Source organism: Vigna unguiculata, chromosome 11 (assembly GCF_004118075.2).
Source record: "Vigna unguiculata cultivar IT97K-499-35 chromosome 11, ASM411807v1, whole genome shotgun sequence".
Taxonomy (NCBI): Eukaryota; Viridiplantae; Streptophyta; class Magnoliopsida; order Fabales; family Fabaceae; genus Vigna; species Vigna unguiculata.
This window is the reverse complement of record NC_040289.1, coordinates 4127953-4140719: the sequence shown is the minus strand read 5'-3', so window position 1 is coordinate 4140719 and position 12767 is coordinate 4127953. Positions and strand designations below refer to the sequence as shown.

General features: G+C 33.8%; 1 protein-coding gene across 1 annotated transcript; it reads left to right on the top strand.

Moving 5' to 3' along the window:
- The first annotated feature begins 3598 nt into the window (after positions 1–3598).
- On the top strand, positions 3599–4577 carry LOC114169312 (N-terminal acetyltransferase A complex catalytic subunit NAA10-like). Its single transcript, XM_028054419.1, has 2 exons — positions 3599–3969; positions 4096–4577. Exons 1-2 carry the CDS (start codon positions 3670–3672, stop codon positions 4357–4359), a joined length of 564 nt encoding a protein of 187 aa, XP_027910220.1. The 5' UTR covers positions 3599–3669; the 3' UTR covers positions 4360–4577.
- The last annotated feature ends 8190 nt before the right edge of the window (positions 4578–12767 follow it).

The following is a 12767-nucleotide window of genomic DNA, read 5'->3' as shown; positions in this document are numbered from 1 at the left end:
AGTAGAAATATTAATCTTCTTGACTATCTTTTTATTAAGATTTCTATAATGTCACCATTGATCTTAATACTCTTTATCCCATTCAACATCATATGGATTATTCCAAAATTTCCCATGTTTACACCCATTTTAGTTGTCAAATTTATTTTGAACCCTAATCATAGTCTCAAGCCATTAAATCTCTTATTGGAAGGAGGCTATAACTATTGAGCTTTATGCTATTGATATAAATAACTCTTGGTTTATGACTCATCTTCCTCCTAGTAAAATGCATGTAACATGTAAGTGGTTGTTCAAATAAAAATAAATTTTGATGACAACATCGCTAAACATAAAGCTATACTTGTGGCTCATGCGTTCACTCAACAATATGGTATTGAATTTCACGAAAATTTTTCTGCAGTTGCCAAAATTACTACTTTACGACTTCTTTTATCTTTTGTGACTTTCAACATTAACATCTTGCTCAATAATGTTTTTCATCATGGTAATCTCACTGAAGAAATTTTGTATTGACAATAGACAATTTTCTATTGGTTTTTGTATTTTCTTAGGGAACTTTTTAATCTCTTAGAAAGTCAAAAAACATAAGATTGTTAGCAAGTCTTCAGTTGAAGATGAGTCTAGATATCGTGTTGTTGTCCTTACTCAATTTACTTGGATTCACAACTTACTATCTAACTTTCATATTTCTTTTTCTTTTGCAATAACTTTACTTTAGCATAAGGTTGGTATTCATATTGCTACCGATCCTTCACGTCATGAAAGAACTAAGCATCTTGAAATTGATCTTTATTAAGTTAGAGAACAAGTTGATAAAGGCACTATCAAAATATTTCATGTTAGAAAACATCACCAACTTACTAATATCTTTAATAAGTCTTTATATTGCCATAGTTTTATCAATATTATTTCTATCTTGATAAGGCATTATTGGAGTTATAGGATGTTTTAGTTTTGTTAATGTGTTAGATGTATTAGTTTGTTTATGTTCATTTTCTTCTTTATATTTTCTTCTTTTCCAACTTTCTTTGTACTTTTCTATCCTTTAATAATATTTTTTCTATTCTTGATATCGTCTATTCTATTTTCTTCTACTACCCTTATGATATTGTTTAATAGAGCATAGTTTGATATATATATATATATATATATATATATATATATATATATATATATATATTTATTTATTTATTTGTGTAAACCTCTATCTCTTTTCTTTTTTTTATATTACATGTTATTAACATACAGCTAACCTATAGAAGAGTTTTACGAAAATAAATTTTGAATAACATCTTTGATAGCACAATTGTCATCCTTTAATTTCAATACATAATCTATTTTTGTTATACTTAGGGATGTCAAAAAAATCCGTATCCGCAGATAAAACCCGCAACGAGTAGGAAACAAATATTAAAAATGGATATCTGCTACCCGCGGGTACGGGTATTTTTGATATCCGCATGTTAACGGAGCGAGTACGGGTATCATAGTATCCGTACCCATGGATACCCGTACCCGCTAAACTTTAATTCAGAAAAATACCCTTATATATATATATATATATATATATATATATATATATATATTAGTAAAAAACATTATGAGTCTTCATTCAATAATGGTGATCGAATTCTTACCCCACAACGGAGTAGATTACTTCTAGATACTGTGGAGGCATTGATGTGTCTCCAATACTGGTTATGGACCAACATGGAAGGAAATGAAATTAATACTTGTAATTAGATATTTTAATTAAGTGATTGTTAGAAATTTTTAATGAACTTCTTATGTTTTCAGGCTTTTCTAGATTAAAATTGGACAACATGAAACTTTAGACAATGTTGCAAGAGATGGACATTGATGAAGTTAGTAATTTATTTAATATTTCATTCAAAAATAAACTACAATATAAATTATTAGTGATTTTTTATTTGTTTGTTATTCAATAATCAATGAGAGAAAGGAGATTTGTTGATCCAAACACTAATTATGGTTAAATATTTATTTTTTAAAATATTTTTGTAAATACTCGCGGGTACCCGTGGATACCCGCGGATATGAAAAAAATAGGTGGGTACCCGTATAACGGATACCCGACGGATATGGGTACGGGTACGAGGCGAATATTTATCAAACGGGTAGGGTACGAGGGAGTTACAACCCGTACCCTACCCGCCCCGTTGACATCCCTAGTTATACTGTATTTGATTTATTTTTCACAAATGTAAAGTTTGTGTGGAGTAAACTTGAAGGCATTGACTGTTTAGGAACACATTATCCAACGGTAAAGCTTATTTATTCTACTTCTCCTTACACTAACTTTAACCAAAGATGACATCTCATACTTGATTTTAGGAATATATTTTTGCATTTAGATAAAGCTCTCAACTTGACCCATGCTCCCAACCCCCAAAGCCCCCCCTCAAGTGGGTTAGGGTCATGGCTAAGGTGGATTTGACTTCACTACAAAACTCTAATTAACTCTTAAAAATAATACGTTCAGCCTGGATCATATATCGAGTCTAGTCGCAAGTCAAGATGGGTCGACCAAGGCTGAAGGTTGAGATGGGCCCTTTCAGATAGAATTTTGAGACAAGTTCTCATGGATTGAAGGTTGGGAAGGGTTAACTTGGGTCAAAGGTAGAGATGAGTCAAAGGTTGGGACGGGTTGGACAAGGTCGTAGGTTGAGACTAATCGGCTTGACAAAAGGATGAGACGGGCAAGCTCGGGTTGAAGATTGGGAGTGGCTGGCCCAATCCAATGGTTGAGATGGGTCAGTTCGTGCCAAAGGTCGAGACGGGTTTGCTCGGGTCGAACGTTGATCAAAATTCTGCCGAGTCAACCCTAAGTCAAATTTGACACTACCTTTAGCGGAATGTCGAGACGAGATTTCTCGAGCCAAAAGTTAAGACAAGCCGAATTAAAAATCGAGATAGACTGACCTAAATCGAAGATTTGATAAGATATTTTATAAATTAATATTTTTTCATATTTATAATGAAAACCCATAAATTGGCTTAGTCACATGGCTTTTTCTAGACATTTTGATATTGTAGGCTTTTTTAATAAGACTTTTTTACCCTTTTTACTCCAACCCACATAGATGATAATTAAGTAGATGGGTTGGACCAAATTTACATATCTTCCGGGAGATATGACCAAGAGGCTTATATCATTTTGCCACGTGAAAGGTGCCAAATGGAACCAAATTATCATACCATTGGAAACAAAAGTACTATCAAATCTTATAAATTTCATAAAATCTATAATGTTAATTTTTTTTTTCATTTTTTAATTTTAATTAATAATATTAGTTCTGAACTTTCATAAGTAATTTTGATTCCTATGTTTTAACTATTTCTAATTTTAATATTAAGTCAATTAAATATTTTGTTATTTTAATTATGAACTAATGAAATCAGAGAATAAAACGATAATTATTAGCCGGGCCACGAACTTGTGATCAAATTTTGGTACAGATTCAACGTATTCCAAAAATTACAAATTAAATGTAATCATGAATAATTATAGAGTAAAGTATTTAAAGAAAAAGAAAAATAAAATCCAAAACTTAAAAACTTTATAGAGTAGAATGGGTAGTGTGGAGCCCTAATTCAGTCTTAATCATCGCTAGGTAGTTCAGGGAGTGAGGGAAAAGGGGGAAAATGGTGTGCATAAGGAAGGCGACGGTGAAGGACCTTCTGGCGATGCAGGCTTGCAACCTGTTCTGCCTCCCGGAGAACTACCAGATGAAGTACTACCTCTACCACATCCTCTCCTGGCCTCAGCTTCTCTACGTCGCCGAAGACTACAACGGTCGCATCGTCGGCTACGTCCTCGCCAAGATGGAGGAAGAGACCACCGACTGCCACGGCCACATCACCTCCCTCGCCGTCCTCCGCACCCACCGCAAACTTGGTCTCGCCACCAAACTCATGACCGCCGCTCAGAACGCCATGGAACAGGTCCACTGCTAATGTATTTTAATTTTGTTCGATTTTTAGTTTTAAAAATATGGTTAATATACTTAGGGATTACTAAGATTATAATTAAGGAAATTGTTTTGACTGATGTTGGATTCTTGAACGCAGGTGTTTGGTGCCGAGTATGTGTCCCTGCACGTGCGCAAGAGCAACCGTGCGGCCTTCAATTTGTACACCGAGACCTTGGGGTACAAGATTCATGATGTGGAGGCTAAGTATTATGCGGATGGAGAAGATGCTTATGACATGAGGAAGCAGCTTAAAGGGAAGCAGCACCATCACCACCATAATCACCACCACCACCACCTCCATCATGAGCATGGTGGTGGGTGTTGTTCTGGGGAGGTCAAGGGGAATGCCAAAGCTACCTGATTGAATGGTTAACGAGTCTTTTAAAGAAATGATACTTTTAGTTTGAAATAGTAGGCTGTGGTCCAATCGTGTTGTGCAAACTTGCTGTAGATTTATTGGGCTGTGTTATTTCACTTTTATTAGAATTTTTTCTTTACTGGCTTGGTGAATATAGATACTCTTTCGGCTTCATGATGCTTGGATTAATAACAACTTTCGGTGTCTTTGTTGTTTTGTCATGGGAATTTATTTTATTTTCTATTGAAGATTTTCTGTGTGGAGAGTAGTTAGTTGCAGGTACTGTGGATTGGCGACATCTATCTTGTAGTGGGGCTTCATTTGTGTTGCGCCATGGTTCTAGCATAGCTGCAGCTGGTGTGGTCACTACTGTCGACAGTTTTGCTGGGAAAGAGGAATCTTTTATGCCATTGTTATCTTTTTAAAATTCGGTTCAAGATCTGTGTTTAGCTTTCATGGGATTAGTGTTGGCGTTTCAGATACCATGAGAAGTTTTTGTTTCAGTTCATTTTATTTGATTATATACTTTTTTTTATTGTTTTTTCTTTTCTGCGGAGCTAGTTCTGAGTTTTCGTGCTTGGACACAATTTTTGGTGGAGAATACTTGATTTTTTATGGTTTCAGTGTTTATCTTTGATGTGTTTTAACTAAACTGATTACGTGCATCATTTTATTTGGATTTGTAGACATTGACTGCACCTCACCTAATTCTTCTTGCCTTTTGAGCTTTGAAATTCTTGGTCTTTTTAAACTTACTAGTTCTTCCTTCTTTGGTCAGATACCCTGCAGTCTTAGATTGTTTGATCTTTCTTACTTTGTTTACTTGTTACATAGGCTTTCTCGGTTTCTGCTAAATACATCCTAAATTTGGCTTTGATGTAGTGGAATTTCATGATAGCTAGAACCAAACTAGGTAACCATTTATTCAAAATTGTTTGTAATTTGAAATCATCATGAGAAAACAAGGCTTTTAGTTTTTAAATAGTTCTATGATAGGGACAGCTTGGATCAATGTCTTTTGAACAATTATTAGGAGACTGAAAATATATTAAGATAAATAATTTTGTATTTGTAACTGACGGGAAAGCTGTTCAATTAGACATTAAAGTGCCGGTTGCTAATTTCTGGATAGAAGGTGCTTGCAAGGAGGGTGCTAGAAGTTCTAGCATGTGGATGCCTTTTCACACACTGAAGGTATGAGAACTTTTTCCTTATCATTAATAGATTATGAAAGCCTTCACTATTCATTTTACTTATGGCACTCCTTCATGCTTTATTACTTAGATTGTTTTTATTGTTTTATTGGGAAAAATTCTTGACAAAAGCAATGGTGATGCTGCAGTTGATCATTATTATCTATAGATGCTCAGTAACATAATTTTGTTTATTTTTTGACATTCTTTTTACTTCTGTTTCAATATTGCTGTTCTGTTTTTCTTTCTGAAGGCAAATAATTTTGGACAGAAAGTTATTGTCTCTGTTTTTGCACTAGAGTATGGAGAAATATATGAAATTTTTAGCATAAAAATGAAGCTGTTGGATTGTATAATTTGGAATCTCCTTTTATTTTTGAATTATGTAATTTTTAAGGTATTTTTTACTTTCGAATTATACAATTTGAATATATTTTTTTTAGAAAAAAGTTTTAGATTGTATAAACCGCAATTTTTTTTTATTTGTGAATTATGTAATTCGCAGTCATGTTTTTGCATGAATCTTGAAACTATTTATATTTTCAGTAGGAAAACTTTCAAATTGTATATTTTGGAAGTATCTTTCAGATTATAATCTGAATGTTTTTTCTGAACTACAGTGCAGAAGTTTTGTTTATGTAAAAATATCTGAAATACTTTCTTTATGCAACACATAGACAGGGGTAGCACGAAACAAGTGATGGCAGCACGAAACAAGTGATGGCAGCACGAAACAAGTGATGGCAGCAGAAAGACAGTTTGATCTCTTATAACCACCATATGGGTTGCACATGAAAAGTGTGGAGGGGTGCAGAAAGAAATAGCCCTTGAAGGCAGACGCATCACTTTTCTAGTTTGGGATTTTGAAAGGTAGGCCAAGAGGCATAGGTCAAACACTTGGGGTTTCTTCCTCCACCTCCAAAGTTTTCTAAATTCCCACAAATGGATTCCTGCGTAGGTAAACGAGGTAAAGAGTTAATTATCCTCCCTCTTATTTATATCCTCACTCACCCTTATTCTCCACTCGCTCACATTTAATTTAACCTAGGGCCTCTCGAAGAAACCCCTTATTTCATCTTCTCTTCTCCCAACAACCCTCACCCCTCGACTCAACCCGTAGTCCTCTAGCAACCCTCACCCCTCAGCGCCGTAGTCCTCTAGCACTGCGATCATCTGCAACCAAAAATGCGCTGCGGTCCTCCGCACCCAAAAATCACTAACTTCTTCTCGACCATGCATTGGAAGTGAGGTAAGTTGATTTTTTTTTACTTGGTTATGAATTTATATGAAAACTTTGAGATGCTTGGTTTTAGGTTTTGGCTCTCAAACGTATGAAATATTCCTAGATATGTACAAAAAAGAATTGAATTTGGAGGATTAGATTTCAGGTTTAGTAAGTAGGCTATTGGATTTTGAAATCCAATTTAGGAGGCCATCGAATTTTGAAATTTGGTGTTGAAGATTATTGGATTTGGAGGGTTAAGACGAATTTCAAGTGTAGGAGCTACTAGATTTCAAAATCTTGTGTAAGAGGCTACAAATTTCAAATTCTGGTGTAGGAGGTCACTAAATTTTGTGGTAAACAACCGGATTTCAACATCTGTGAGAAGCCTTAACCAGTTAAATTGAAATTCGACACACTTTTAAAATGAATTTCATAAAAGTATATCAAATTTCGAAATCCAGTTAAATACTTTTTTAAAAGTTGTTTATTTCTTTTTTTTTTATTTTTTATTTTGTGTATTTTTGTATTGTATATTTATTCTCTTTAAATTTTGTTATTTGTTAAGTGTGGATTGTTTTTAATGTTTGTTTCAATTTGTTTGTTACAGACATGACTAGAAAACGAGGTGCCTTTATATATCAGGTCTAGAGTTCTACATAGGTTGAGGTTAGAAGGAAATTTACAATATCTGCGAGTAGAAGGGGTTGTCATGGTGAAGTTGGAGAAGTCACACATATTGAGGAGGATGTTGCTGAGTAGCACGAGCATGAAGTAGGTGAATTTATTGCAAGTTCACAATATACTTTTTTATTGACGAGTTTTGGCGGTCATGTTACATTTGCACTTTGGGAGGACCAAGCAATAAAATATATCGTATAGAGGCATCAAATTAGAAATCATAAAATTCTGAATAGTCACGTGACATTGCAAATTTATTTCATTCTTATTCTTTTTCTATGCAAGACTAACTTTATCTTCTCTCGGTCCTAGACAAAATAATTGTAAATAAAATTGAAATAAGTCATCAAACATCAAAAGCAAAGAAAATTGCATGTACTTTGCAAACCTTGCCCTCCCACAACATAAATGCAACATATGTCAACAAAGAAGTATCATGTGGACTGGGTAAATTCCTCATGCTGCTCAACAACATCTGCTCAACAACATCCTTGTGTTGGTCAATAATATCCTCGTGTTGCTAAGCAACATTCTCATGCGACTCAATAGCATCCTCATGAACACAAGGATGAGTTAATGGTGCAACTTCACCATGACGACCACTTCTACGATTGGATGTTGTAGATTTCCATCTAGTCTCATGCTGTGCAGAATTCTAAGTCAATCAGATTTTGAAATTTGGTACATTATTTAACTGAATTTTAAAATTTGGGGAGAATAAGTAATTTGGTTAATTATTCTTCCAGATCTTGAAATCTATTGAGTTCCTTAATTTGAAATGTGGTGAGTTTCTAAATTGGATTTCAAAGTCCGATGTACAGTGAGTTAGATTTTAGATTTCAAAACTTGGTGGGTTTTTAAATGGAGTAAGTTCTTTAATAAGATTTACAAACCGATGTTTTACTTAATATGATTTTAAAAACATAATGTAAAAATCATAACAATATTATATGGTTGTTCATAAATTATTTTTTTATTTTATCTTTAATAATTTGTAATAACGATTATCTTTTTCGTGTTGGTTTACCATAAAATTTCAAGAAAAAAAAAAACAAGTACCACATAATAACATAAAAAGACAAAAATAAATTAACTCAGTCAGTATAACTTATTTTATTACAATATAATCTCAGTCAGTACAACGTATTACAAATAGTACATTTAATTATTTTATTTTTTTACAATTATTTAAATCATACAAAATAAATAATAATATATAAAACGTAATAATACATATTTACCACCAATTAGTTTCAAACCAAATATATTATTCAAGAATTAGAATTCTCTATTAGTGTGTTTGAACAGAGCAAAAGCAATTTAAGAGACTAATTGACTTATTTATAGAATTTATTTTTTTTAAGGAAAATCATATGTTTGGATGGGGAGATTAAAAAGAAATTGAAATTTAAGAATTTAAGGAGTATTCCAAATAACTAAAATAATAAAGTTTAAAATTCATTCAACAAAGAAGGAAATTGAAATTTTTTAAGTTGAGGAATTGTGTCTTGTTCTAATTTCAATCATTGTCATGACATCATTTAAAACTTAAAAACATCACACATTACTTAATAGCAATAACCTCCTCTCTTTTTTTATGATGGTCAAAACAAGATAACATTGGCGAGATATACTTCAGATTAATTGATTTTAGTTACCTATATATCATGTTAGAAATTTTCAAAGTACAATCCATACCAAGTTATAATTCATATCAGGTTAATTAAGATATAAGCAAGTTAATTCAAATCAATTTTCAACAATTGTCAAGTTCTCCCTCTTTTTGGACATAATCAAAACAGGGACATACCAAACAAAACAAGACTAAGATAGCACAACCTATACTAAGTGAGATTAAGGAACTTAAACTAGCAAAGGCCAAAAGTGAGTAAGCAACCGTGGAAGTTTGCTTTAGTTTGACATGTCATCTACAATGGAATAGTTTTCGTCATCAGTAGCAGCATCAACAGCACTATCAGTAGCATTGGCCATGGTGTGATTTTCTTCAGCAGTTGAGTTGTCTTCACTAGTATCAGAGACAGATTTGGAAGCATTTTCACCATTGCATCAATAATATGATGATACTTCAGCAGTTTTGTGACCTTGGCATCAAGATGTTGAATTGAAATGCTGAGAGCAACAAGAGACTGTTGGATGTCAAACTGTATGGATTGGTCAATGAAGAGTGGTGGTGGTGATTTTTCCTCAGTATGGGGTTCATCCTTGAATATCCACCCATTGCCAGTAAAGATAAAGCCCATGTGATGAAGGGCATTGAATTCTATGATGTTGGTGTGAGTTAGCGTAATAGAGATTTCATCAACTAAGTTAAGATTGTAGTACTCAAACACCTTGGACAAGAACAATGCATAAGGAAGTGGATACATGGGCAGTTTTGTGGTCTTTAGGATGATATCACATACAAGGGCAGATCAGTTGATTTTGACTCTGGAGTTTAAGGCATGCATCAGAAATATGTCTTCAGTTAAGAGTTATCCATGATTACTAGCCCTTAGGGCTAAAATCCAATCAATGATGAATGCCATGACATGATCGTCTCTCTTCATTCCATAAGCTTTGTACATATTACATTTCTTTGCTCTTGTAGGATGACGCAATAATGATTTGTAGATCTCCATTTTTCGTAGATTCTAAGAACCAACATAGGATTTTTCTCCCCCTAATTGAAAGCCCGCAATCGTTCTCCAGACAGATTCATCTAGGGTTATGTTTACCCCTTTTACCCTAGATATCACAATACCATTTTCCTCTCTAGCATTTGCATAAAAGACCTTAAGAAGATCAGAGCAGTAGATACCTCGAAGTTGCACAAATTTTCCAAGCTTTGATAGGCAAATTACTCTTGGAATTGAAACCCATTGTCATGGAAGAAGCCTATGTCGATGTATTTTGGATTGACAATGTTGCGATCCTTCGAGTTCTTGATAAAGTTGGCTTGCTTCTCATCATCACTGATCAAGCCATCGAGTTCAGCAGGGCGAGAGGTTATTCTTACAACTGTGCGCTTCATTCGCTTGGGGCGAAAGGATGACGACGCCATTGATAGATTTGTAGATAATAGGGTTTATGTGGAGAAGAGAGGAGAAGAGAGAAAAATGGGATTTTAGGGTTCTCAACAGATTTGGGGGTTTGGTGGTTTTGTTTTGGAATGAAGTTTAAAGGAGAAAACTTTACCAAACAAATTGTGTTCTAGACGTAGTTAACTAGGTTATTAATCTAGTCTAATAGCTTTGAAATGTGACATAGAGAATATGAAAATGTGTGACTAGTTAACTAGTAAGTTGACTATTTTATGCAGAATGAGAAAACCTAATACAGAAATGACAAAATCTGATGCAGTATGAAAATGATAGTTAACTAGTAGTCGACTATGTAATGCAGAAACAGAAAAAATCGGTGCAGTGGTGACAAGTCTGGTGCAGTATTTATATGATAGTTAACTAGTTAGTCAACTTTATTTGTTGCAGAGTGCAAATTGTGATATAGTATCTATGTAGTACATGTAAAATCAAGTATGTCAAGTTCATTTCGAAGTACATAAAATCTTTCTCTAGCCAAAGATTTAGTAAATATGTCAGCCAATTGATTATTTGTGTCAATATATTCAATTTTGCATTCCTCTATTGCAACATGATCCCTAATAAAATGATGTCTTATTTCTATATGCTTTGTTCTAGAATGCATTATTGGATTCTTTGTGAGATTTATGGCACTAGTGCTATCACGTCTAAGAGGAATGTTGTCTATATGAATGCTATAATCTTCTAATTGATGCTTGATCCATATAGATTGTGCACAACTTCTCACTGCAATATATTCTGCTTCAGTGGTGGAAAGAGCAACACATGCTTGTTTTTTAGAATACCATGAAACTTATGAACATCCTAATAAATGACATGTTCCACTAGTGCTTTTTCTATCTACTTTACAACCACCAAAATCAAAGTCACTATATCCCACCAATGATATTAGCCTTCTAGGATACCACAAGCCTAAACTTTTAGTGCCTTTTAAGTATTTCAAAATTCTTTTTACAGTAGTTAAGTGAGACTCCTTAGGACATGATTGAAATCATGCACAAACACACACTATGCATGATATCCGAACGATTAGCAGTTAAGTAAAGTAGAGAACCAATCATACCTCTGTACTTTGTTTGGTCAATACACTTGTCTCCTTCATCAACATCTAGATAACAATTAGTAGTCATAGGTGTTGAGGATTTCTTGCAACTGTCCATAGAGAATTTATTTAATAATTCTGCACAGTACTTGGCTTGATGGATGAATATACCATGCTTAACTTGCTTGATTTGTAATCCAAGGAAGAAGGTTAATTCTCCTATCATAGACATCTCAAACTCTTGTTGCATATTTGTAGAGAATTCCTTGCACAAAGAAAGATTAATGGATCCAAAAATGATATCATCTACATAGATTTGTACAAATAAGAGATCTTTATTGGATTTCTTGACAAATAATGTGGAGTCAACATTACCTCTATGGAATTCACTCTTAATCAAAAATAGACTAAGTTTGTCATACCATGATCTTGGAGCTTGCTTTAAATCATATAGAGTTTTCTTTAGTTTGTAGACATGATTTGGAAATTCAAAGTCTTGAAAACCTGGAGGTTATTCCACAAATACTTCTTCCTTGATATATCCATTCAAAAAGGCATTCTTCACATCCATTTGAAAAAGTTTAAAGTCCAGAATTGATGCAATGGCTAGAAGAATTCTTATGGCTTCTAATATGGCCACAGGTGCATAGGTTTCATCATAGTCAATTCCCTTTTCTTGACTGTATCCTTTGGCTACAAATCTTGCTTTGTTCTTCACAATGCAGCCACTATCATTTAGCTTGTTTTTAAACACCTATTTGGTTCCAATAACCTGTTGATTTTGGTGTCGAGGAACTAGATCCCATACTTCATTCCTTTTAAATTGGTTTGCAAGATACCAATTCTCATCCTTGAGTGCATCATCTACTGTCTTTGGCTCTATTTGGGATACAAATGTCACATTTAAACATAATTGACTTAGCTGCTTCCTTGTAGAGACCCCTTTTGATATGTCTCCTATCACATTGTCTAGTGACATGTCTTTTGGTGCAGTCCATACTTTTCGTAGAGCATCTAGTTGATTTTATAGTTGACTATATGTGATTGTATCAACAGTTTTCTCTTCAATCTGAACATTTTGAGGCTTTTTAGCTAAATCTCCCTCTATCTCAAGAAATTCATCGCTTTTTCTAGGTTCAAGAATGTTAGTACAAGCTTCCAAACATTTATCA

Bases quoted from the DNA above. Each gene is read 5' to 3' on its own strand.
- LOC114169312 (XM_028054419.1), top strand. From the start codon at position 3,670: ATGGTGTGCATAAGGAAGGCGACGGTGAAGGACCTTCTGGCGATGCAG. The intron at 3,970-4,095 runs GTCCACTGCTAA...TCTTGAACGCAG, and splicing joins CTCAGAACGCCATGGAACAG to GTGTTTGGTGCCGAGTATGT.